The sequence below is a fragment of the Pseudopodoces humilis genome, chromosome 10 (assembly GCF_049639895.1).
Source record: "Pseudopodoces humilis isolate 2021_Gansu_Grassland_sample_001 chromosome 10, ASM4963989v1, whole genome shotgun sequence".
Lineage (NCBI taxonomy): Eukaryota > Metazoa > Chordata > Aves > Passeriformes > Paridae > Pseudopodoces > Pseudopodoces humilis.
Genome location: NC_142209.1, coordinates 8,452,747 through 8,479,633, shown reverse-complemented (window position 1 = coordinate 8,479,633; position 26,887 = coordinate 8,452,747). Strand labels below are relative to the sequence as shown.

Genomic DNA, 26,887 nt, shown 5'->3' with positions numbered 1-26,887 from the left:
ACCATTGATAAATCAACATTTTTCTGTATGAAGTTGAGGAACATTGAGAGAGCTCCTTGTGACTCAAGTCATCACCCTGCTGAAAACTGTAGTGTGAATAAATTTGTTCTTCTAGCTTTGAAGTTACTAATTTATATGTATCACAGTTTGTGTGCATACACAAATATAGTTTATATATACATATGCATACATAGATATAAATATGCATGCTATGCACTAGACATCCTTCCACACCCATGGTCTGTATAATCACTTTTTTGCCCTGGCTCATACCATGGGAATGATTATTTAGCCCAGTCTGTTTCCCATCTCCCCCTGAAAGTCTTCACCTGCTCTGTGTGCCACAAAATAATGCACTGAGGAGAGGGAGGAAGGACACTCTGCCACACCAGAGCTTTTCGGCTTTAACTAATGAGCCTCTCACAAAGGCCACAGATTTTGTTCCACCTTCAGAAGAAGATTGACCAAGCAATATATATTGTTAGCTAAATTAACACCATTAAACTGCAGTGGTTTCTCTTATAATGAGGTGAGATCGTAAGGCTGGAGTGACATATACCTTTATTGTAACAGTTACATTAATGGGGAAAAATTCAGCTCATTTGCAGTAACACCTTCACTGCCACATCCACCAGCACTTGATTAATGAGAAAAGCAATTTGTAAGGCACTTATTATACATTGGCAAGTGAAGGATGTAAATCTGGGGAATCAGAGCACTGCTCTATACCCTTAATCCCATACTATTCATGACTACTGAGAATTCTGTGGGGCTAATTTAGCTCCTTCAATACTTATAAATCTACTGGAAATAACAAAGACACCTGGTTAGCTGAACATGGATGACCACACTGAAGTCAAATGGGATTATTAAAATCCATTACAAATGTTACTTCTTAGTATTTTCTTTTTTTAATTTGTTTTCTTTATTTGAAATCTGTTTCTAAGGAAGCTTACCATTACTGGAGAAAAACACTGCTAAATGCTGAAAAACAGCATCTTGGATGGAGGTGGTAACCCAAGTGCATAATTTTTATTTCACAGTTTTTCACCTAAAACATTATTGATCCCTATTCATTAACAATTTGCTGGACAGAGAGAACATATACACATTGCAGCATTTTTAATATTGAATAATTTTATATGGTTTGTATTTAACGTGCTTCTCTAAAGGTTAAAACTGCTGTAGTTTAGGGCAGAGATGTTACCCACCTCTTTTTCTCCAGAGCGTGTAGCTGCTCAGCATTTCTTGGACTAATCCCCTTATTCCTTTAGGTCTGTACCAACATTTCTAAGAAAGATGCTTGTTTAGGTTAAGCAGCACTGTTTATGCAGGTCAAGACTCATCCTGCTGCCAGTCTCTGGAGACTATGGATTTATTTCACAGAGAGCCATTAGTTGGTGATGTTCTCTTTTTAAGTCACTGCTCCTGTGGGATGTGGATTGGACTCATTGGCTTAAAAAGTAAAAGCTTTAGTAACTACCTAAGCACCCTTTAAGCTCTCTGTTAGCTTGAGTTTATTAGATTGATTCACATTAGTTGAAGGGATGGTAGTGGCTTTTTTTTTTTTTTTTTTGAAAAGTACTCTTATTTATAAACCAGCTTAACTTCTTCATGCTAGCTTGTCTTGGCCAGACAAAGTCTAGAACATTTTCTCTGTCTTTCTGGAAAAATATAGGCTATAATAAAGAAAACTCATGGTCCTCATACTCAGAGAGACTGCAGTGATCTGTAATTCCTCATAAACAGATGTGTGTCTCTCATTCAGCACTGTACAGGTACTACTGGAAGTTTAAAGCTTCTCAACATTAGCTTAACAAATTTCTACTAAATAAGAATGTGTTTTTCTATGAGCTACAACGAGAAATAGTGACAATTTCATACTTAGATGGTTTTAGACTAGGGTCATATCTAAATTAAAACAGTAGAGAGATTGCAATTCCTGATGCAGACTCAGACTTTAACTCCTTGTAGCGTGATGTTCATAAGAAAGACATCTTTTAGGAGACAGACATTTTTTTTCTCTCTAATTTTGCAATTTCCTCTAATCTTGTCAAAAATCAAGTCTTGCAAGGCAGCTTTGGTGCTAGATTTATGTGAGATAGCAGGCTGCCCAGTACACATAACATAATTATTACTTGTACAATCAAGCTTTATTCATCCTGAGCTGCAATTAGCCCTGGACTGGTTTGTTGAGCTTGAATCTTTGCTCAGTCAGCCATAAAGTCCCTACTCTGGCTATAAAAAATTAATAGCTATGACATGAACATTTTAGAGGATCTGGCTACTGCCCATGCAGTGGCTACAGGCTTGGAACACTGCGGCAAAGGGACCATGGAAAAATCATGCAACAGTTCTGAGCAGGGTCAGCTGTAGAAGAATGTTCTCTTGAAGCTTCTACGAGTCCTGCCCTGGAGCTGGCACAACCAGTGGTGTAAGTTTGTTGTTTTTTACCCACTAGAATAAATAGGCTGTAGATCAGGAACCTGAAAAGAGTTTTAACCATCCATTTATATCAGCTGAAAACCGTGTAAGCCATCTGTGAAATCAGCTGTAAAATATGCTGTGAGATCTGGAGCACTTTTATCTGAAAGACATAATAAAAGGGGAAAATAAAAGCTTTACCATTCTATTAGATATCACTGTTAAGAAATAAAATATATAAAATAATCCATTCTTCTTGCAAGGCATCCAGGAAAGTGCATTGAAAGAAAAATTTCATGCCATTAGATCTTTATGGATGTTATTCTTAACTACTAGTCTAAGTTGTAACCACTAATTTTCACATGGAGAATAAAATAAAAAAGAGTGTAAATCCTTGACCAGATACAGCCTTAGCTAAAATTAGAGGGCTGTGTCCCATGCCTGAGTCAGAGACTCTAATCTGAAAAAAATCTTTCTTAGAAATTGAAGAATCCACAACCACATTTGTGGATTAGGTCAGGTAATATCCGAGGGGATGGAAGCACATGAAACTAGGCTGGATTTTGTAAGTATGTCCCCATTGCAATTAGTTCATTGCTATTTTGGCTCTTCTTAAGTCCAGAGAACAGCTATGCACCATTATTTTTTTTTCCCTTCATTGTTGTAAAAACAATATTAGAGCTCCAACAGCTTCAAAGAAACTTCTATTTTTGCCTGAGACTGACAATTCCTTTCCTCTCCATCCTTTTTCTGAGCATTTGTTGCAAAATCTCCAGGAACAGAAATTTTAAGCATCAACAAAAATAGTCAGCCACTCTGCTCATGGAATAATCAACCTCCTTTTTATTTTATAACATTTTTTTGCCATCCAATAATTTGAAAGCATTCTATAAGCATTGATTGTTTAGGCTTCATAATAGAAACTGTCGTTAAAGAAGGTTAAGGGACTTGGCAAGCCTTTTACAGCAAAATCAAAGTTGTACTTTAAGGTAACTCAGCTCCAAGTATTCTTCCTCTCTGTAACCTGAATCTTCTTCAGTTCAACAATCTGTTGGCGAGCAAAATTTCCTCCCACTCCATCCCATTTTAGCCTTTCTCCGCTAATTAGTTATATTTGGATTTGTCCTCGGGCTCGAAAGCCTCTGGAACCAAAACTTTAGTGTACAGTGTGTAAATAGCTGCTTCCTCCTGTTCTGGATGGTAGCAGCTGTAAGAGCCCTGGGTTTAAAAACTAATACAAGGATGAATTAAAAGAGGAAAGGGCTGTTTATTACTCAGGAATGGTTTACTGGATACAGCTAATTTACATGTGTCTTGGTCTCTTTGTATCCTACTGACACTTAGCTGTCAAATTGCGTCAGAAAACTTGTCTGGGGACTAAGAGTTATGAGTGAAAAGGAGATATGCTGCTGGAACTAGCATGTCATGACTTTTCAAAGATCATTTATTACTTAATTTCAGGGTGTAATTTTTTACAAATCCCGAGAACCAACTCGATTCCCATTAAAACACACCCAATGAGATTATCAGAATGGAGAATGCTGGATGATCAGAAGTGGATGATGAATGGAGAATGGATGATCAGAAGTTGAGCATTCAGTTTAAAAAAAAAAAAAAAAAAAATCCAGTAGGCTGGAATGCAGGCTTCTAAATATATGTCTCCTGTTGGGATTTTCTTCAAACTTGAAAGCTCCAGTATGCAAAATTGCATGTCACAGCAATACATGTCAGTCTGTGCCTGAGGAAATGCTGGACCAGAACCTCTCCCAAAGCTGTTATTTTTCTGTAGAGCCACTCATAAACTTATTCCAAGAGATCTTGTTCTGCTTCCCTTCTAACACATTTCATACTGTCAGATGCCTTAGCTGAAAATTTTTAGACAATTTGGGAGAATGTTTAGCATAACTTGTGTAATGGAAGAGTGACTTCAGACTGAAATGCCATGGAGTTTCCATGCAAAGGGGTTTTGCACATAGGAAAGTCCGTGTGCACCTGTGGACTTGCAAAGATTAAGGTTTCATCCCCTACGGACTTCAACCCCGATGCACTTTTATGATTGCAAAAGTGCAGTCATCCAGCCTGGAGCAGACTTCCAGCTCTCAAAGCAGCAGGTGTTGTATGTCTTCGTGGTACCCTGGGTGTTGGCCAGAAACCCAGAGCTCAGCCAGGGTCCTGCTCATCCTTTCCAGAAATCAGCTTCATTTTAGCTCCTTGTGTGACTGATACCTGTTATCTATCAAGACTTTTGGTGCTAGACCCCATTTAAGGATGAGGAACTGAGACATGATGAGGACTTGAGTGGATTTTACAAGATTGTGTAGTGAAAGAACACGGGGAATGTCTTGAAACTGAAAGAGAGCAGATCCAGAGACTTAGATTGGACATTGAGTAGAAATTCCTCCATGTGAGGGTGATGAGGCTGTGGGACGGGGTGCCCAGAGAAGCTGTGGCTGCCCCTGCATCCCTGGAAGTGTCCAAGGCCAGGTTGGACAGGGCTTGGAGCACCCTGGGATAGTGGAAGATGTCCCTGCTCGTGGCACTGGTGGGACTGGGTGATCTTTAAGGTACCTTCCAACCCAAATCATTCTGTGGCTCTATGATTTCTCCCTTTCAGATATTCACCTACATACACAGTCCCACCAGCACCACACATACTGGGATTGGAGGTCCTGGAGTCCCTGGTCTGCCCAAGGTGTGTGGAGGACCCAAAAAAGGCTGGTCAAGGCTACAGAGACCTTTTTGTGCTCTCAGAGCCTTGACAGGTAATATATTCCCCTCAGTGGACTCCTTGCAGAAACAGCACTCATTAAGGCAGAAAGACTGCAATGGCATTTTGGGGATGCTGCTTTACATCATCAGCTAAAACACATAAGGATCCGTTTGCACAGGAGGATGAACTTAGATTAGCAGATTTAAAAAGTGCCTGAGGGAATTTATACATCATGATTTGGGCAGGAAAGGAAAAAATTAGGTCTTTTACAAATATCAGACATTGAAACAATTACCTCGGTACGCCTGACAGCCAGCAGATACTTCATGGGCTGAGAAGGCTGGAACTTGCTGCACTGGGAAGCGACAAGAAAGCACATGGGGACATCAACTGAAGGCTCACAGGCACTTGCAGGAGTGAAATTCTGCAGGGACAGAGCAAACACAAAGACAATCTCTGTGGGAAAGAGCTGTAACATTTAGCAACCAGCCCTCACATTCCAGACAGACCCGAGAGCGGCCGCAGAGCTTGTGCTGACATACATTCTCTCTTTCCATGGATGCATTTTATATTGTCTCCTCTTCTCTGAATGCATAGATGAGGGAAGCAGGACTGTTTTTGATAAAATTGAAAAATGAGACATCTTATTTGTTTATTTCACCTGTTGAGGACATAGTTACAGGGGTCTTGTCTTTGAGAGGGGAAAAGAAAGCTGAAATCAGGCAGTGGATGCAGTTCTGTCTGAATAAAGGAAAGATGCTAATTTAGGGTGCATGTAGTCAAAACTGTTACCAGGAACTGATATGAGGACTTATTCTTAAGCCAGGAATGTAAAACTCTCCTAAGCTTGTTAGACATAGAATTAATTTCTCCTTTCAGATTTTTTTTTCAGATTATTGTAGCTCAGAATGAACACCAGAGAAAAGCTGATTCAATCCCCATCCAGAAAATCATTTTGACAAGTATGGCTTATCCATCCAGGTGCCTTCTAATTGTCTGTGGTGTCACACGCTGTCCCCTGCAGCTCACACTGTCAGATCTGATGGCAGGGAGGCCTCACCATCCTCTGCCCTGCTCCTTCTGAGCAACCTGGGCCAGTTGGCATTGGAATGAGCTGAGCTTTAAGATCCCTTCCAGCACAAACCGCTGTGACTCTGTGATTCAGTGATCCCAATGCCCCAAATGCCTGCTCTGTTTCTTTGCTCTACCCAAGGTACATGTTGGGACTCTTGCTCCTGCACCAGACATCTGTGGGGACTTTAAGCTGGAGCGAGCTCATCTCTGTCCAGCAGCTGACTATGACCACAGGACAGAGCAGCCCACCTCAGTCCACAACTCCTTTTGCTATCCTTCAAGTAGCTCAGCTTGGGAGATGTTTTTCTGTGCATTTGAGTATCTTCCTTTGAAGCACAGAACACATGTGGTGGCCAAGCCCAGAGCAGAGAACAACTGAGAGAGAACAACTTTTTGCTCTCTGATTGCAGCACTGTCTGCTCTTTTCTTCCACAGCACATCATCAGCTTCACGGCTGTTTCATTTACACTGGGCTGTGTGAGAATTCCATGGACAGGTGCCTCCTTGGGTCTCATTCACTTAAAGTTGTTAGCATGAGAAAAATGGCTCCTTGAAAAAAAGAATAAGGATCGCTGATGATAATGCAGTAGTTCCTGTGGTGCTTTGCAAAGGTGGGCAATGTGATCATCACACTTCAGATGGGGAAGTGAAAGCAGAAACACATGAAGTGATAAACCCAAGGACTTAGAGCAGATAAGAGCAATCTCTGAGACACAGACTATTGCTTTATTCTTTATGCAAAATGTCTTTCCATTTTTCAGTGTCAAAATGCCTTTGAAAAAAATGGCCTGGACTTATCTCGCCCTCTCTGAGTTTTACTGTTTCCCATCCAGCTGCAGTAAATAAAATGTTGCTCCTTGCTGTTGATTCAAAGTTGTAGCATTCCTGAGAATTTTGAGTAATACCTAGAAAACAAAAAGTTTGCTCCATTCCTGTTTTCCATGATGTGCAATCTAAAAGAAATATGAAAAGTACTCTGCTACACCATGTATTGCACTTGATCAAAAGTAGTAATTTTGAAATTCCTACGGCTTGTAAGTAATGGAGGGATGGAGTACCAAAACCCTCATAAATGGTAAAATTATGACCTTGCTGAGATCCAACTGTCTACAAACAGAATTGGATATATTCCCCTCCATCTGTTATCATATTTTTTTCTTTGTTTATTTTTAAAGGATATATAAGTAATATTTATTATTTTGATTAGTTCAAGGAAAGCCAAGCTTTGTGTTTTGCATAAAAAAGAACCATCTTAGATATGTTAATTTTCTAAATGCTATAGAAAGTTATTTATTACATTCCTTTGAAAGGGCATATCTGAGAATAACAGTCTTAAATTTTTATTTCATCATTATGGGAAGTTACAGCCAAGAGAATCCCACTTCAGCATAGAGGACTCCTGATTTTCCATGGAGATCTGGGATGTATCAGCATTTTCCTGGAATTCAAGTGAACATAAAAACCCAAGGACTTCAGAGACACCTTGGTCTTCCACTGACAGAAGGGGATCTCTGTGGGATCTCAGACCAAGGCCTCAGATACGTCTCTCAGATTCCAGGGTAGAGAGAAATATTGAAAAAAACCCCAAACCTGATCTTATTAAAAATGTCCATACATTTGTATAGTTATTTTATTTTGATCCTTGAGAGCTGCAGGTAGATGTGGCCCAAAAAAAGTTATTGGTGATGCCTAACATCAACTTTATTGACTCTTACATAAGAGGTTGCTCAACTAGTGAACAAATGTTCAATTGGTAATTGACTAATTTAGTAGCTATATCTCTACTGTATATTAACACGTCTATACTTGACTCTCACCTCTTGGGAAATAAAAAGTTACATGCACTGAGGTAACAATGGATTACTTTTTTTTTCCTCCCTGAGAAATTTTTCCACATTTTCCATTTTATAAAGGACTTAAACTTACTGATTTTTTTTTTCTTGAGCATTGCTGTGAACAGATCTGGGGTGGCTCTATATTTTTCTGTGTGTCTTAGTATACATGGTTTATTAATTAATGTTCTGTAAGCAAGAAGTCTCAACTCACAAATCAAGCAGACACTTCAACCTGCACTATTTTAGCTTAGTGTCTCAGTGAGTTCAAAAACTCCCATATGCAGTTATATATACAATTTTAATATTTTTAAAAAATTACCAAAAAAAGAAAGACTGAATTTTGTGGGGTTTGCCCTACAATACAATGGCAACAAAAAAGACCAAAGATGTCCTGTTCTCTTGTTCACAGCTGAAGCTTGATGAAATTTGTCCCAGTGGCCACAATGTTTGCATTGCACTTGCCAGCTCTGTATCCTCACATGATATAAATACATGGATTTTGCCGGTCTCCAGAACCTTTACATGTTAATGAGAAGTAGGATTTAGCTATGGTATTCCCAGAAAATGCTGAGTCAAATTCCTGCTGCACTAATGCCAGTGAGGAGACAATAGATTTCTAACAAAGAAAAAATTAGCCTGCTTTGCTTTGAACTCACCTTAACCTCAGAATTTAGAAGAAGGAACAAAAGCTTAACAGCATTTACAAGTGGTAGCTGGGTGAAACCATGGGGATAACAGAAAATAATTGTTAGCATCTATACCTCAGAGTTGTCCTTTAGGCCAGCAGTTCAAAGAGACCATTGTTGACATGACAGTTTTTATCACAGGACAAATATTGCATTATTTGCTCTCTGTAGAATGTCTTCTCTGCTTGAAAATCTACCAGCTCTGTTACTTAACAGGTGTTTTAGTTGCCATGCCCCACCCTTTATCTACCACAAATTTAATACAGATTGTTCCTCCATGTAGTTCTGTGATGGCTTTGCAGCTGCAAAATTTTATGTTCCATATGCCTATAACAGTCTTTAGAAAATGTTTTCAGGGCATTTGCATTAATTAGGGAATTTGAATATTCAAAATTTTAAAATATTTATGATACCGTAAGCTTTACAAAAATACTTTGGCTAGAATTTTCCAAATTATCTTTTAAATCTAAATTTAGATTCCTCTAACAGCTTAACCCCTTCCTTAGCAGTCATTTTTCAGGCTTCTGTTCCTTGTTTGTTAAAGTTTCCTTCTCAGGGGTGTTATGAGAATTAATGCAATGCAGAATGAATTTGCAACGACTGGACAACAGAGACAAGTAGATAAGTACCATCTACAAATGAACACATTATTTTTTTCTCTCCTTATTTCTCTCCTGTATATTTATGCTCTTTAGGAATATACCTCAATAGATCTTTAAAACAAGGAGATCTTTAAAACGAGGTTATTTTCTTTTGTACCCTCACAGGTTCTCTGCAGGTGTTTTGCCAGTGGTTAATTTATGACACACTATGAGGTGAAGCATTAAGCCAAAAATAAACTCCTGGCTCTTCCACTATTCCTTTCCAAGTGGTCGTTTAGTTTAGTTTTAGGAAGATGCTACATATACACAGTAATTCATTTTCCAATCCTAATATTATCATTTTGAATTCAAAAGGGACTCAATTAGTCATCATTACAGTTTAACGGCCTGAAACACTTCAGTGTTAATAAGTAACTGCAAAAGTAAACTCCTATCTCTTCTAATTTAATCAAGTATGAGATTTTTTTCAGTAGAAAAGTTAGATTTTTTAATATAGGAGTAGGTATGAAAATGGAAATTCTCACGATGCTCACTTTCTGTAGCTTCACGTAATGTCAAGAAATTATTCCCTGTCTGTTCTAAGGATGATGGAAGGGAATGAATATGCTGTGCAATATATATTTTCCCTGATTAATGATAAGAAGAGACAAAAACATTTGTAGATTTTCGCTCTGTTGTGATGCAAAGGCTGGTCTGGACTGTCTGGAAGCGACTGGAATGTTTTCTTCATTTGTAGTGATTTATTTTTATAACAGGAAATGGGAACCAAATGATCATCATGGCTTTTATGGGCCAGTAGAGCAATCTATTGCATTTCAGTTTTTCTTCAGATCTATGCAGACTTTCTCATACAGTGGGAGGAAGTTTATACAGTGGTGTAACCTCAAAAACATGAATTTCAACCTGTGAAGGAAAAAAAACCCACCAGTCTAGGAAGATGATACTCAAACTTCAATATGCAGACTCTTTTTGCATGGAAATGATGGCTTGGGAGTATAAATTATAGTTTGAGAGGTCTCTGCTGTAGACTCCTGGAATTTAATTTCAAAAGGATTTATAAAATTAATGCAATCTGTGTTTTATGTTCAGAAACTACTGCATGGCTGTAACTGTTTATGGTTAAAATTTAGTGTCTTGGTACATGCTCAGCATGAAATACGAGCAGGGTCTTTCTTTATACATTTATTGTTTGCAGAATCATGTCCAAATCATGTTACAAACAATTACACCACATAAAGCTTGAGCATTTATCTGGTTGTATAGACAGATTATTATATTCTTAGACTGTAAATTCCTGTTGGTTCACAAGAACCTCTGTGCTCTCCTGGAGGCAGTCAGCTTTCTGCAGACTCTTGAGAATATTAATGTCTCACATATATGCACAGAGCGTATTTATTCAGTAACACAATATTCATTATAATGGACAGGGGTGCTGAATGTTCAGTTGCAGGACTGTTCTGTTGGAAATACCCTTCTTTTAGGGTGCACTTACAGACCAAATTACTGACGGGAAGAAAAAATTTCCCACCAAGTTCCAAAAATCATTGCAAAGGGCACAGTAAAAATGTCACGATGAGTGCTGATTTGAGTGAACGTGAATCCAACATTTTATTCCCTGTAAACTCATCAGCTAGAAAAATTAAAACTCTCACATTCATATATTTTAATTCATTCTGTGCTGTTTCACCTTAGACTGAAAACTGGAACTGATTGCTTCCATATATTTAGGAATCTACATGACCTTTGTCATCTCTGAAAACCTCATGATCTTGCATAGATGTTTTAATGAAATCTCTGCAGGATATTAGAAATGTTAGCCCATTCCACAGGTATGGGTCTGAAGTACAGAGGGAAACTGTGGCTTGTCTTCACTGAGTTCCTACTCCTATGATGCAATCAATACTTGCTTTGTGATTTTTTTGTGAGACAAAAGATTGTTTGGGCACCATTTAAAAAGTGTTTCTAGGCTGATCCACTGAGTTGGAGAGATTTGGACTGAAAGTAAAACGCTGCTGTTAGGGATACCCAAAATTTCAGCATCTGGAGTTGGTGTAAGTCGAACTCATCACAGTGGGCAGCTCCAGAGCTCTTGATCAGGGCAGTCACTCTGTCCTGCGATGCTGGTTTGGACAGAGAAAGGAGGATCTGTGAACTACACTTTACAGTGAAGACAAACCACAATGTAATTTTTCCAAGGACATTAAAAGAGAAAACAGCCTGGGTCTTCTGAATCCCACCTGTTTTCTGTCCAATGTGTGAACTCTGAGCTTATGTACAGACATTGCTGAATGATTTTGTACTGCTGCTAACAGACAAGAATCTGATGTTGCATATTTTTCATTAATGACTAGCATGAATGGGAAAAAAAACCCCAACAATCCCTCCCCTGATGATTTGTGAAGGCTTCCCTTCAACAGTAAATATTATCGCTGATGATGTTAATGAAGACATTAGTTTCACAGCATTTGAAGTACTGAAACACTCCACTGTTAACTAGCCTAGTGGGGTTTATGCTAATGTAAAATATAATAAAGTAGAGGCCACTATCTCTTTAAGCTGAAAGAAAGGAAACTTGTTTCTGCTTCCAAGGGATGCCTAGTGTGTGCTTATCTAATTGACTGTGTATTTTGTCTAGGTGTTGAGGGAAAGCTAAGAGAATGAAGGCTCTAAGTCCCCAGTGGAAGCATGATATGGCGATGCAGTGCTGGTGCTGAATTGTTCTCTCTGATGGCTCTATGGGAGTGGATAGCACTGAGTCTTCATTGCTGGGTTTTAGCGGTTGCTGCTGTCTCGGATCAGCATGCCACAAGCCCCTTCGACTGGCTCCTCTCTGATAAGGGACCCTTCCATCGCTCACAGGAATACACAGATTTTGTGGACAGAAGTCGACAGGGATTTAGCACAAGATACAAGATTTACAGGTATGAAGCAAAGGGAAAGCAATTGCAGAGATACCATCCTTAGAAGTTGTGTATTATCAATAAGGGTTTCCTTAAGGGAAAGGTTCAGTTGTGAAAATCCATCGACATCAAATTCATTGCTGAAATATATGCAAGGCCATTTGCAAGGCCACTGTGTATTATGGAAATGCTGCTTGTGTTGTTTCTGTTTTGTTTGAAGAACTTTTGATAATTGATTATGTTGCTCTGCAAAACTTTGTTGTTTACTACATATCTCTATTCTGTCCCAGTGATATGGTCAAAAATGTGCTAGGGATTCAAATACTTCCTTTGGTTGCAGAGGGATCACCTTTGATCATGCATCAAGTTCAATTGCTTTACGTGTGGCTCATCAATGCTTAAGCTGAGGTTTTAAGAATGAAATTGTGGCTCTGCATATACTGCTGACAGAACAGATTTCATGGTACAAAGGAGAGCATTTCAAAAGTGACTCAAAAATGTTTAATGCTAGTTTATGCCAATGCTTTGAAAAGGGTGTGTTCTCTTCCCTGACGAATGGAGTGATGAGAGTCACTGTGAAATTTAACGGAGGTTGCAGGCGTTTGGTCCATCACAAATCTCAGCATTAGGCTGGCCCAATTCAGACCAAGAAATGAAAAAAGCAGGGGAAGACTTCAAAAGCATAGGTCTGCTTGAGAATTTGGGCCTTGCTGTGGAATTGATTCAATGATGTTTGTAACCTGTGAGTCTCTACTCTTTGGGGACAGCACTGGTGAAATATCTTCTCAATCATTTGCAATGGGTGTGACTCAGTGGCACCCAATATTATCAAGGATATGGGAAGGATAAGGGGAGTTCAGTCTAATTGAGTGACCTAATGGCAAATAGACAGAAGAACAAATGGGAGACCAGGAGGGATTAAAGACTGAGAAAACAAATCTATAAGCAGAGAGATTTTTCACTTCAGATTGTGATGGATTCCTCACAAAAGCAAAAAGAAGGTGGGACAGCAGGGCAATACAGGGCAGGTTTTCAGCTCTCCTAATAACTGTCCATCCTACAAACACAGGCCAATTGGTATGGGAAGATATACATTGGTTTCACTGAAAACCACAGAAGAGATTGTGCAAATGTCATACCTATTTTAGGCTGTTATTCCCTAGTGGTATCCAGTCCTTTAGAAGAAGGTAAGAGTGATACATGCCTATATGGATATCATATTTAGTTCAGTGTCCAGTGGCCTGTGACAAAAGTGCTGGCCTCAGCATGTCAAGATTTTATTTTTTTAGGGATTTGCTTTATTTTCCTTTCCCAAATACATGCAGTAGAGGGCACTCTGTTGCAGGTCAATTTTGCAGGGGGCTCCTTTGCGATATACAGAGAAATTAAACACATTTTGAAAATAAAGTGTGATTTGGAAATATGCTTGATGAAGTGGCTTGTCTTAACAGAACAGCATTGCCCAATATTTACTGCATTTTAAAAGCCAGCTGTCAGGACCAATAATGTAAAGCCAATAATGCAGAGACTGAGGCAGCATATTTTATTCCCATTATTCTGTATTAGTCAAAACTGAACCAAAATTATCTTGCTAAAACATGAAAGATGGAATTGTATTTCATTTGAGCTCTTACAATCAGGTCCTTGAGAATTTTTCTCGTCTCAGCCATCATTACAGCAACACTGTTAAGTTTCACAGATTTGCAATCACACTGCTAATATTTATTTGGGTTTGTGCATAGGTTTCAATTGACTTTAATTTACACAATCCTACAGAAAATGTTTCTCAGCTTTAGTTCCATTCTCTGCCTATTCCCTTCAAGTAATGAGCCAGGAAGTCACAAGAGCCACAATCTTTACTTTTTTGATTCAGCCCTCCAAAAAGAAATCAGCAACAAATATTGTAAGATTTCCTTGTAAAATATGGTCCCATTAGTGAGTAGTGCAGAACACCGTGACCTTGTTAGAAGCTGCACACTGTAAATTTAATCCCTGTTGCTTTTCTATGAGCTTTCCCAGGCTATAGGACTTAGAGCCTAATTGTCTGTTCATTCCCTCACCTGTCTTTTACCTAATGAAAACGATCCCTCAGGTACAGGTCCTTATTTGAAGGGAGAGGCAAGGAGAGGAAAGCACCTGCCTGCAGGGACTCAGCCACATTAACGAGGCAGAAAGGTGCTAACAGAATCCCTCCAGACCCTGAGCTTTTCACTTCAGCCCTTGAAGCACACACCTGAGACCTGATATTTAAAGATTAAGGATGAAGGGAAGTCTTCTTCCTTAATTTTAAATCCATGCCAAAATCCAAAAAAAGTGGCTTAGGATGAGTAAGATGTGCGGGGTGAGGGAATTGTGTCCCGTTTGAGCCCCTCCTGGCAGGATGTTGGTACCACAGTGGGGTCAGACAGAAAATGACTGAAGACCCCTATATTTTTAATGGCACAAATGTGGCAAGTAGCTGCAGGCTACCTAAAGGAATGTAGGTATTCCTTCCTTCTGGGGAAGGGGCTGGCTCCACAAGAACCAATGGAGCTTTGAGCAGTAGTAGCTCTCCTCCTGTGTCTGCAGACAGACAGCATCCAAGCCTTACACAGGAGATGACCAATTGAATCTCTCTGCCAAAACCCATCAAGTCCTGCTGCCCATGGGAACCAATTTAGGAAGACCAACCTCATGCTGGGACTGTTTGTCTACAACTAGCAGAAATGAAATGGCCTTAATAAAAATAACATAAACCCAGCAGTGAGTTGCACATATTCCATGTCATAGTTTAAGGTGTGTGGCAGGAGATTTCAGAATGAGACTGCTGTCTGATTTTTGCTATCCAACAATGGAATAATTCAGTGACTAGAATGATATTTTCATTTCCCCACCGTTTGCAGTGTCAGGAGAGGCAGTAATGATGCAGAAAAAAATAAATCTCCATGGAATCTATATCACAAAGATTTTATTTAATTCCCTCATTAATAACATTCTCTATTTTAATCAAAATTATATTAAAAAAGCAAATAATACATGTTATTCTGCTTTTGGTTATATCAGGTAATGCATTTTTCCATAAATACCAAAGTTACAGGTACAAAGCCTTTGTCTTGTACCATTGTTTGACACTAGTTTGAATGGGATCAAGGTCATATGCTGCAGGCCCATGAAAGACACAGAATGATTAAAATAATATAATAGGACAGAGAAGTGAGAAAGCACCCAGTAGAGAGAATAAAAAAGAATATTAAAATGGAATTTACTTGAAGGAAACACTGTCATTTTTCAGCTATTGAGTAAAACAATGTTGTGCTAATTCTTCTATTTCTGTCACTTACATGGCAGGAGACAGACTGATTTTAAAGTTTAATTTCACATATGGCAATTGTTTTTAATAATACTCAGTAGGCTTACTTTTTTCAGTTCTTGTTTTACATAACCTGCTTCCATTTAAAATTCACGTAGTCAAACTTTTAGCCTAAAACAAGAAAATCGATCTCTCTATGGACTGTGTGCTAACATTTCTGTTTTCTTGGAATCACAGACTGGTTTGTGTTGGAAGGGACCTTAAAGATCACCCAGTTCCCACGGGCAGGGACAACTTCTTGTAGCCCAGGTGGCTCTAAGTCCCATCCAACCTGGCCTTGGACACTTCCAGGGATCCAGGGGCAGCCACAGCTTCTCTGGGCACCCTGTGCCAGGGCCTCCCCACCCTCACAGGGAAAAATGTCCAATCTAAATTTACCCTTTTTCAGCTTAAAGCCAAGCTCCCTCTTCACATGCCAATGAGGCAAAAAGCAAGTGCTTGGTATCCACATCCTGTGGCCACTGTAAGCAAGTGACCATCTGACCATGAATCTGTTATAAATTGCAGGGATGAAGCCAAAGACCTGCACCAAGGAGCACACTGATTAACTAAGCCTAGTTTCTAATAAGAGATCTTAACTTCAGCATATCTTTTTAAACATAAAAGTTACACTTTTTCTTATCTCCATACCTGGATTTTGTAGCATAAAACAATGATGTGATAAAACCAACTAGTGTGTCAATTGTGGGACTGTACCAATGGAAAAATCATCTACTACCCATATTTTATTCTATACATTAAAGTTCAGTTATGTTCATGGACAAACAGGCTGACTCTCTCCAAGGCCAGTAGTATTCAGTATTACTGGACAGAGCAGAAAGAGACACATTAATATGAAATAAGTTTTAATCTGATATTGCAGAACACTAAACATTATACAACTGGTGTTATTGGCATTGTTATAAGTTGGAAATGGTGGGCTGGTTGTGCTGATTATGTGGCAGTGTTCTATTCCCTTTAATTCTTCAAAGGAAATACACTCCTGCAGGAAATATAATAATTACCACAGGTTTTGGTGGTATTCGTTGTCACTGATCTATGAAGAAAATCACCAAGAAAGCACCTGGATGGCTGCTGAAAACCTCTAGATTCATGGGAATGCTATGTCAATATTTCATGGAAGGTGGCTCCTGCAGTTAGCATCAATAAGTATTTTGGCAAGGAAAACCAAGTTTATAATTTGTTATTTAATACACAAAGGGAGTGCTGTGCCTCTTATGTAAATCAGCTACCCAGACAAAGGGATTTAAATCCAAACAGAATGAGCCGAGAGGTTACCAGGATGGAAAGAGTGATTGTGAAATTATGCAAAGAACCTACATTGTATCAGAAGAGGTAATTTCTACAGAGATAGTCAAGTATTCATGCTATCAAATAAGGTCCTGAGGAAATCTCCTTGGGGATACTGTGGAGTTTTGTTGAAGTAAAATTATTTAAAACCTGAAACAGATGTGAAAAATCAGGGGAAGAAAGAGCCTCACTCTTTCTTTTAAGGTGCAAATACTTAACAATGCTTAGGGGGGAAAAAAAAGAGAGCTGAAAGTGGATACAATTCCTGTCAACAGAATACATATTATAAAGTGAGATGAGCTATCTAAACCAAAAGCCATCGCTGTCTCAAAACCAAATTGGTATACACTGGCTATGAATAAATTTAGGTTGGTTCTTTGGAAAAGGTTCCTAATCATTAAAGAGATTCTGGAACATAGAAAGTAACAGAACCTTCCCAATCCTATGAATAGGAGGAAAGGGCTATAAGATATGATGCAGATAAAAGTGGATTAAGTTTCAGTGACCACTGACATCCTTTGGGGCAACTATACTTAATAAGTGCCCAATACTACTCTGCAAAAGGAAAACAAAAAAGAATCTCTTGAAACAGTGAGTAGCTCTTGGCAGCATGGTATTCATGTGGCTTAAAAAGATTCTCTTAGAGGTTGTTTTAAAGTGGATTGTGTTCACAAACAGCTACAAAAATAGAAGCACTGGAAAATAATGCTATAAAATTAAAGATAAGAGCACATTGGGTTCCTCTCCTTTGTTCTGAATCCTCCGGTGTCTGAACCCATAGGGCAAAGTGAGCAAGACTCAAGACTGTAACAGAACCCTCATTGATATGCTTCAGCTCCTGTGTGTGAACCTAAGTAGGACCAACATTAGTTGGTTTTGTCATTTTTTTACTCACTATCAAAATATTTTAGCCCACAGTTCTCACTAGTTCTCACATCTTGACACATGTGACAGACAGTGTTAATAAAATCCTGGCGGGTTCAGTTGTGCAGGTACACAATATGCCCTGAATCCTAATTTTCACTCCAGTGTATGGTCTGGAATAAAATTTCCATGTGGTCTTCCTGAGGTTGATTTGAGCTGATTAATCTGGAATTTCAAAGTGTGGAGAAGACCTAACAAAGTTCTTCCAACAATGGTTTTCAATGCAAGTGTTTTAACAGGAGTAGAAGGAATGGTTCTCTCTGCCTTTTCCAGAAATTTGGTCTATCAGTAAATTGCTTCTGGTTCCTGTTGTAATTGGTCAGCTTCTTTTGGAGAATATTCCATTCAACTTGGTGGATAAAATGTACAGAAATCAGATGAATCATCATTCCCAGAATGTTTGCAAAAGGCTAGACTGGGGAATGCACTATGTCCTCCTTTCAAATTCAGAGGCTCACAGGCTGCTAACAGGGAAGAGCAGCTCAAAGAGAGTTTTTGGGATTGTGAGTTGATAAATTTCCACTAGAAAAATAATATTTGTAGCCCAGCACATTTTTAAGAATGTCTGGATATGAAAAACATCAATGAGTTTAATTTTGGATTGTGATACAACAGCCTCTCTTACTCTAGTTAGCTGGGCATAGAAAAACATGACACTAGTTAAATAATTGGGTTTAGTGGAAAGGCTTGAATAAGGACATACCAGAGCAAAATTTAAGCATTAGATGACCATATTTCCAGATCTAGAAATATCTGGATAATGTCCTCCAAAATCATCAAATTTCCATCCCTTTGTTCCAAATGCAAATCCCTTTTCTAGGAACAAATTTTTGCTTCAATTTTAGAGCCTAAAAACGTATCAGGTCATGATGCTTTACAATTAGCAATTCCTGTTATCATTATTATATTAGTTTCTTGATCTTTATCCAGGGGTCTCTCTGGAGGGTATGTACTTGTGAAAATGTGGAAATAAAGGAAGGGAAAATTTAAACTGAGAAGCCATGCATACACAACAGAAAAGTTAAGAAAATGTTTTCAGATGAATTATAACCAGGGCCTAATTTAATTTAGCCAGAATATTAAAGGATTACAAGTCCCTGGACTGGAGGTTCACAAAGGTGAAAGAGGGTTTGGCTATCTCCAATAGCACTGGGACAATCAGGGGGCTCCTGATGGATATCAGAGACATGAAATGTGCAGAAGATAACGACTGAACGCTTGTTTAGGTCTGTGCTCACAATCCCAGTTGTGTAAGGGGTCTGCCACGCATGGACAAACGATATCTCCATGGGCAATAACGAAAGAGCCTGAGATCTTGTGGCTCACTAAGAGTGCAGACAGAAATGAGGGCTCAGAGATGGACAGGAAGATTGGCAGGAAGTTCTGATTCCCAAAATCACCCTGTCTTTCCATCTCTCTGACATCTGTGAGCCAGTGTGGCAGAGAAGTCATGTGCTCTGGGTTAAGGAAAGCACTTTTAACTCAAGAACAAATGAGAAATCAAGTTCATTTTTGAGACTGATCCACAATATTAGCCCACATTTGAAGAACTTGGAAAAGAGGCCCCATGCCTGGAAGTGTCCAAGGCCAGGTTGGATGGGGTTTGGAGCAGCCTGGGATAGTGGAAGGTGTCCCTGCCCCTGGCAGGGGGTGAAGCAAGATGGGCTATAAGGTCTCCTCCAAACCAAACCATTTTCTGAGTCTCTGAAAAGCATGACAGCCCCTGAAGAAACATTTAATTTTTAAATGTGTATTTTTAAGTGATTCTGGCTTCCTACAGAATCTTGCAGAACATTCAGAAGACCACAGGCTATTTATCAGAGAGCCCAATTCTACAGAGCTGAGGGGTGTTTTGCCAGACTCAGACCTACCCCATATCCCCTCACTCCACTTGTCTGGCTCAGGATCAGCCTCCTGGGTTTCAAAGTAAGGGTGGAGTTTCTCTTGGTGAGATGGAGCAGCTCTGGGCAGGGTGCTGGGGAGCAGTGCTGGCTGTGCCAGCAGGATTAGGAGCATTCTCAGGAGTCAGCTTGACAAAAAAGCGAGCGTGTTTCAGCTTGGCAACAAAGGAGACTATTGATGCCAAGATTGCCTTCTGTATATCTTTTTTTCATAATGCACTGCAGGAGTCTGTGTTTTGACAATCTCTCTTTGTATTTCTCCTTATTTGTTCTGTGTATTTAATCAAAGATCCTAAAGAAACTCAAATGGCAAGGAGAAAAGGAAATCCTATTTTTTGTAAACATTATTATAATATATTTCTAGAATATACTCTCTTTCAAAATCTAATATTTTAAGGATAATTATTAGATCAAACCTCCTACTGATATGTTTCCCAAGAACAAAGAACATTTATTTAGAGAATATGGTGTGTCATCATTTCAGTTAGTGAGTTCATGAATCATTTAAGTTGCCCTAAAAAAATTAGTATAATAGAGGCTGTAACTTAATGGTTTCATGCAATCACTGAAGTAGTGTAAAAGCTGTTTAACACTAATAACAGATACATTCTTCAGTCAGCAGGGTAGCCTGACAGGATTTTGCGTGTGAAATCAGGTCATTTTCATTAATTCTTTGAAGACTTCTCGTTGGTTTGGTCTTTGTTCTTTCATTTGCCCTTCCTTTTCATTTTTGTTTCAGTATCCCTGCTGGTACTATCAGTGATGTTCAAGATGTAGATGATATCAAACGCTGATGACTTTCATAAAGGAGAAAAAAATTACCAAGATTTCTTTTAGTTACTGAAGAAAAAAGATTTTTTTTTTTTTATTACTTTGATTTTTTGCTTTTGTTTTAACCCTGATGTTGTTGTTTTCTCTTACTGCTGCTAGGGCAGTAGCTGTCTCCAAGCAGAATGGCTTTCCCGTTTTTCTTTTTGACCATATGTTAAGTCTGTATGGGTGGCAGAAAAAAATGACTGAGTAGCACAGAAACCTTCTCTGTATGAAAAGCCAGTGGTATTGATTGGAGTGTGTGATTCTTTGTACAGAAGGGCATTTGTGCCTCTTCCACGCAGAAAAAGAGCAACTGACACCGAATGTGCTCACTGAAGAATTTCTGTCATTTTCTTCTACTGTCGTTAAGTTAAGGTCATGGTCAATATCTCTGAATCCAAATCTTAGTTGTCTTCTAGCTCAGATTGATTGATTCTACAGGTTTTCACAGTCATTATGGTGGTTGTGAATTTTTTTTTTTGTAGCTACAGGTTCATTCCAGCAGAGACCCTTGTGAAGAAAAGCAATACCTCAAAATAATGTCTTGTGCTCGATTCTGCCTAGAATCCCAATATGATTGTTATGGATAACAGTGTTCTTAAGGTCATTAATGGCTCTGTATCACAATTCATCTTCTGATACTCTCAATTTCTACTTTATTTATGCAGCTTGAGAAGAGAAGATATTGTTACTGACCAGACAATTTGATATATACAGAGCTCTGAAAAATGCACAAGCAGAATCCACCAGCAATTTAGGAGTTGTGTATGCAGGTCTTGCACGCATCCAAGAGATAGAATCTGGCTTTGAGGAGTGAATGCTAATTTCTCAAGGGAAAAGTACACATAGAGGTTTTGACTTAGATGAGTAACATAATTTAAAATCAAAACAGAACAGACACTCTGCCAAATACTCAGAAAGAAAGCAGAATCTGAGACCTGAGGAAATATAACTGATAAATCTAAAATAAAAAATTTGTGTTTCAGCTATTTTTTAACTATATTCTTATAGTTCCTGAACTATAAATAGTATAGATTTCTTACCTACATCCTGACTGCTAGCAGTAGGATTGGATACTTTACTAGGAACTCAAACACAATATCATCTTTGCTTTCTGATAAATATGCTCTAATAATAGAAAGTAAACAAAGACATTGGTTTATTATCAAGTCACATCTAATTTTATTTAAACTACATCTTTAGCCATTTACAAAAAATGATGGCTACAGATAATAATAACAATAACAACAACAACAACAACAACAACAACAATAATAATAATAATAATAATAATAATAATAAATAGTAATGAAGCCTAAACCTTACACAGCATAAGCAATCTGATAACCTGCATTAAAAAAAAAGTGGCCTTTTGTCTACGTTTCATGCATTTAACCATGCAAAATAAAAAAGTTGAGGCTGCTGGAACTGTCAGGGAAAATTAAAAGAGTTTTTTCAAATACATTAATGGCAAAAGGCAGAGTAAAAATAACATAGGCACATGCCAGGAGGAGGATGGTCACCTCACAAACTGGGACAGGGACAAGGCGGAGGTGTTTAATGCCTTCTTTCCCTCTGTCTTCAACATGAATGATGGACCCAGGGGGTTTCAGTGCTGTGAGCTGGAGGACCTTGTCTGTGAGAATGATCAGCTCCCAGTCTACCCTGAACTTGTGAGGGATCTACTGCTCCAGCTGGATCCCTACAAATCTATGGGGCCCTGGTGGGATTCATCCAAGAATCCTCAAAGAGCTGCTGATGTCATTGCAAAACCTCTCACGACAATTTTTGAGCAGTCATGGGAATCCAAAGAGGTCCCAGCTGACTGAAACCTGGAAAGTGTCCTGCTGATATTCAAGAAGTGGGATCTTGGAAAACTACAGGCCTGTCAACCTCACTTCAGGATCTGGTAAAATTATGGAGAAGGCTATTCTGGGAGGTATTGAAAGACCTGTGGACAACACAGTCATTGGTCTCACACAGCATGACTTCATGAGGGGAAAGTCCTGCTAATCAAACCTGATTTTCTTTTATGACAAGGTGACCCACCTGGTGGGTCAAGGAAAGCCTGTTAATGTAATCTTTTTGGATTTCAGAAAAGTTTTTCAGACTGTAACTTCCAGGATCCTTCTGGACAAAATGTCCATCCCACAGCTGGATAAATATATCATGAAATGGGTGAGCATCTGGCTCACAGGTTGGGCACAAAAGGTTATAGTGACTGGGATGACATCAGACTGGCAACCTGACACTCTTGGGGTTCCACAGGGTTCCATCCTCTCCCCTGTGCTCTTCAATGTCTCCATTAGCGACCTGGGCAAAGGACTGGAAGAGATACTCAGCTTTGTATCAGATGATACAAAATCGGGAGGAGCTGTTTGACTCTCTTGAAGGCAGAAAAGCACTGCAGAAAGCCCTCGAAAAATTAGAGAGAGGGGCAATCACCAATTGTGTGGAGTTTACCAAGGGGAAAGGCCAGATTCTGTCCCTGGGACAGGGCCCCACTGTGGCTGTGTGTATGGGCTGGGGAGCAAGAGGCTGGAGAGCAGCGGTGGGAAGAGCCCCAGGGGTCCTGGTCCATGGCCAGCTGGGTCTGAGTCAGCAGTGCCCTGGCAGCCAGGAGGGACATCCCTGTCCTGGGGGCACCAGGGCCAGCATCCCTGGCCAGGCCAGGCCAGGCAGGGGATTGTCCCACTCTGCTCTCAGGTGGGGTCACCTCGAGTGCTGGGGGCAGTTTTGGGTGCCACAATATAAGGAAGACACTGAACTGTTAGAGAGCATCCAAAGGAGGGCTTTCCTTGAGGGGAAGCCTATGAGGAGTCGCTGAGGGCAGTTGGTCTGTTCACCTTGAGGAGACTGAGGGAGACCTCACTGCAGTTCCAGCTTCCTTGTGAGGGGAAGAGGAGAGATGGACACTGATACCTTGTCTCTCATGGCCGGGGACAGCACTTGTGGGAGTGGCCTGAAGTTGTATCAGGGCAGGTTTAGGTTGGATATTAGGAAATAGTTCTTCCCTCAGAGGATGGTGGGTGCTGAACAGTCTCCGCAGGGAATGGGTGCAGTGCCAAGGCTGCCAGAGCTCCAGGAGCATTTGGACAGCTTTCTCAGGGACAAGGTGGGATTGTTGGGGTGTCCTGTGCAGGGCCCAGAGTTGGACTCAAAGACCCTTGTGGGTCCCTTCCAAACTGGCAGATTCTATGTTTCTGTAATGATGCTTTTGGTAGCAAATCACCAGGCTTGATAAATTAGAGTAAGTGGAAAACATGTAAACTGTGATGCTTGTTTATTTACTGATGTCTAGAATCCAAATATTGGTGATTACTGTGAGAATGAATCCTTGTGAATATGAATGCATGTGCTTATATATATTAATGAGTATCTATTTCTGTACACATATGTGGATAAATACATGCATAAATAGAAAGATAGATATGGATGAGTTAAGTAAATTAATGATTCACCTTTTTGCAGAGTGAATAGTACTGTTCATTAGAAACAAAAGCTTATATCCTCTGCAGTCTGGTGTCTGAATAGGAGCCTTTGGCCAAGACATTTATGACCTTTGCTATGGACATTTGCTCATGAATCAGACATCCAGAAAATCTTTGCAACCCTGGCTATGCCAAAAGATCTTTCCTGATTAGATCATTGTATTAAAATGCCTATGGCAGAAATATTCTGTCAGATCTTGCTGGATTTTCTCATGCTTTTGGTCAACTCTAGCTTATGGCATAAACCTATCCATTAAATTTTAGCTGTGGCTATAATAGAAGACTTCTGAGAATCTGTAACTGAAACACATTACCATGAAACTCCTTTTTCTTTTTCATTACCATGAAACTTGTTTTTCATACAGGGGCTACTATGACTTTGCTCCATTTTTTTCTCTGCCTTTCCATATGATTCTGGATATAGTTAATGAAATTAGCCTTGACAAGTTACATAAAAAAATAGGTATGTATGTGACTACAGAAGCTCTTTGCTAAAATCTCAGTTTTTCATAGATTCCCTGTGTGATAATGTCATGGGAAATTGATATGCTATAGATTTTCCACCTGCATCTTCATTTCTAGAAGGTAATGAGCACCATGTGCTCATTTGTTGATGGTGTTAAGAGCTGTCAATATATGTTTGATAAATATTACGTGTGGTGCACAACTCCAAACTTCCAAAGAATCTGAAAGGAGTTGGTGTTGAGTTCAGTGCCTAGGACTGCTTTGTTCCTTAGATACCTCTGTCTTTTCACTTTTTTGTTTGCTTGTTTGTTTTTGTTTTTTTGGTTTTTTTGTTTTGTTTCAGGCCTTGTGTAGTGTCTGGAAGATATTTCTATTGTAGTTGCCTTTGAAATTTGATTTTCCTTTTAGTAGAACTGTTTCTTGTGTGGCTGACAGGCGCATCCGTTTATTTAGGATTTTGCCTGATGAAGTAATGGTTATGTCTACTTTTCCTGCTGACTCCTTGGCCTGGATGAGCACAAATGTGTGCTTGTTTACATGTTCTGAAATAGAAGTTCTGTGTGACTTGGGTATGTGTTTCCTTGGCACCCAAATCGTGAAGGAGTCTTAGAAATCAAACTTAATTAATCAAACTCCTTGACACTTGTTCTTTCAGGGAGACAAAAACAATCAAAAAAACAAAAGTAAACAATCAAACTGTTCAATTTTCTTTTTAAGTGATGGTCATTTTCCCTTTCTATGATATTGGTAAAATATGAACAACTTAAAAAGGAATTTTAACCATAGTAATTCATTGGAATTTAGAGATAACTGACAAGAACAGTTACACTTAAAAGGTTGCAAAGTAGGACACTAAAATGAAAGAAAAATAATTGTACTTCTACTTTTAAAAATATCTTCATGTACCAGTTCTATATTTATGGGGAGACAAAATTAGATATACAATGTATAAGTTATGCTTATTTCACGTTATTTCTCTTGTCTTCACAGTTAAACCATGAGCATTCCAAACCATGAGTGGGTTTGCAAGATGTTATATGGTTGTTGATAGCAATAAACCAGTCTTTATGTAGTATTTATGCTAAAACAAAATGGGACTTGGCAAGTTTCTACACCACAAAAACTGAGGTCATGGGACTCCCGTTTCTAACTCAGCTGAAATCTTTGGAAATTCCTTTGTAAGGCTGATATGCATGAGTTACCATTCCTCTCTCCCTCAGAAGAATTAGTTCTGTCATATTAACCAGACAAACAATAGGCAAAGGTCAGTTTTAGTTAAGTAAACTTGGTAATATTTCAGAATTTAGTCAGGGAACAGAATTTTTGAGAGAGGGTAGGGTGGGAGAGAGAAAGGTCCACCTACACATTGCCAAATGAATTTGGCTGACAGCTCTGTCTGGACAGCAGGTACCTGAGATGAAGTGGTTTTATCCTTGGGAAATATGAATTTCTCAGTTGTGAAAAAAAACCTGTGCTTTGCTTCTCTGTTGTCATGTGATCTCATCCTGAAACGTGCTAACAAATCAGTAATTTCAGAAGGAGCTGGTCTGGCAAGAAACATCCCTTAAAGCCAGTAAACAAAGGAGGATGATGGTAACAATCCCAGGAGTGGAAAGACCACTGGAGTGGCTGCCTGCTAACACTACCTGCTGAGTGCCAGGAGAGGAAAGTGGCTCCAGCTTAATACCCACAGGGCAAATCCAGGGAGCCAGCTGTTCTTTGAGTGCCAGAATGAATACAGATGGCTTTTCCACAACTGCCTGTCCCCTGGTTGATGGCTGATTGTCTGACTGCAGCTTATCTTGCAGACAAGGCATGTATAAGAGGGACATGTTTTGGCACTCACATCAAGCTCTGCAGAGAAATTTTTGGGTGTGCCTTTGTGATAACATTATTTTGCTCACTGTGATGTATGGTCATCAAATATAAAACTAGTTTTAAAGTGATTTGTGGCTTAATAAGTCTAGAAATGGGTGAAATGAATTTGAAGATATACTGTAAGTTCAGAAATAGATATAATCACCTGCCTGTAACATCTCCCTGTATCTGTAACTCCTACTACCACAATGCTGATCCATGACTGCCACTTTTTAAGAAACCAGGTTAAATCAAACCTAGAATCAGACTAAATGGGAAAGTCGGTATTCTTGACTGGTAGGGACTACTAATGCCACTGACTTGAAAAAGCACCACTGAATCATAAAAATCACAGGATGATATGGGTTGGAAGAATCCTAAATTCTATCCCATTCCACCCTCTGCCACGGGCAGGGACACCTTCCACTATCCCAGGGTGCTCCAAGCCCCGTCCAACCTGGCCTTGGACACTTCCAGGGATGGAAGCTTCAGCTTTCCATCCATTCCAGCCACAGCTTCTCTGAGCAACCTGTGGCACAGGTTTCTCCTTCTAGTCTTTTCTCATG

The 26,887-nt window shown here is 39.4% G+C and overlaps 1 protein-coding gene across 2 annotated transcripts in view; it reads left to right on the top strand.

Moving 5' to 3' along the window:
* BRINP3 (BMP/retinoic acid inducible neural specific 3) overlaps positions 1–26,887 on the top strand; it is a 227,529-nt gene that overhangs the window by 5,757 nt on the left and 194,885 nt on the right. For both annotated transcript variants that reach the window (XM_088060433.1, XM_088060432.1), the window contains exon 2: positions 11,967–12,252. In XM_088060433.1, the coding sequence (XP_087916559.1) occupies positions 12,017–12,252 (236 nt within the window). In that variant the 5' untranslated portion in view covers positions 11,967–12,016. The remainder of the gene's footprint in view (positions 1–11,966; positions 12,253–26,887) is intronic.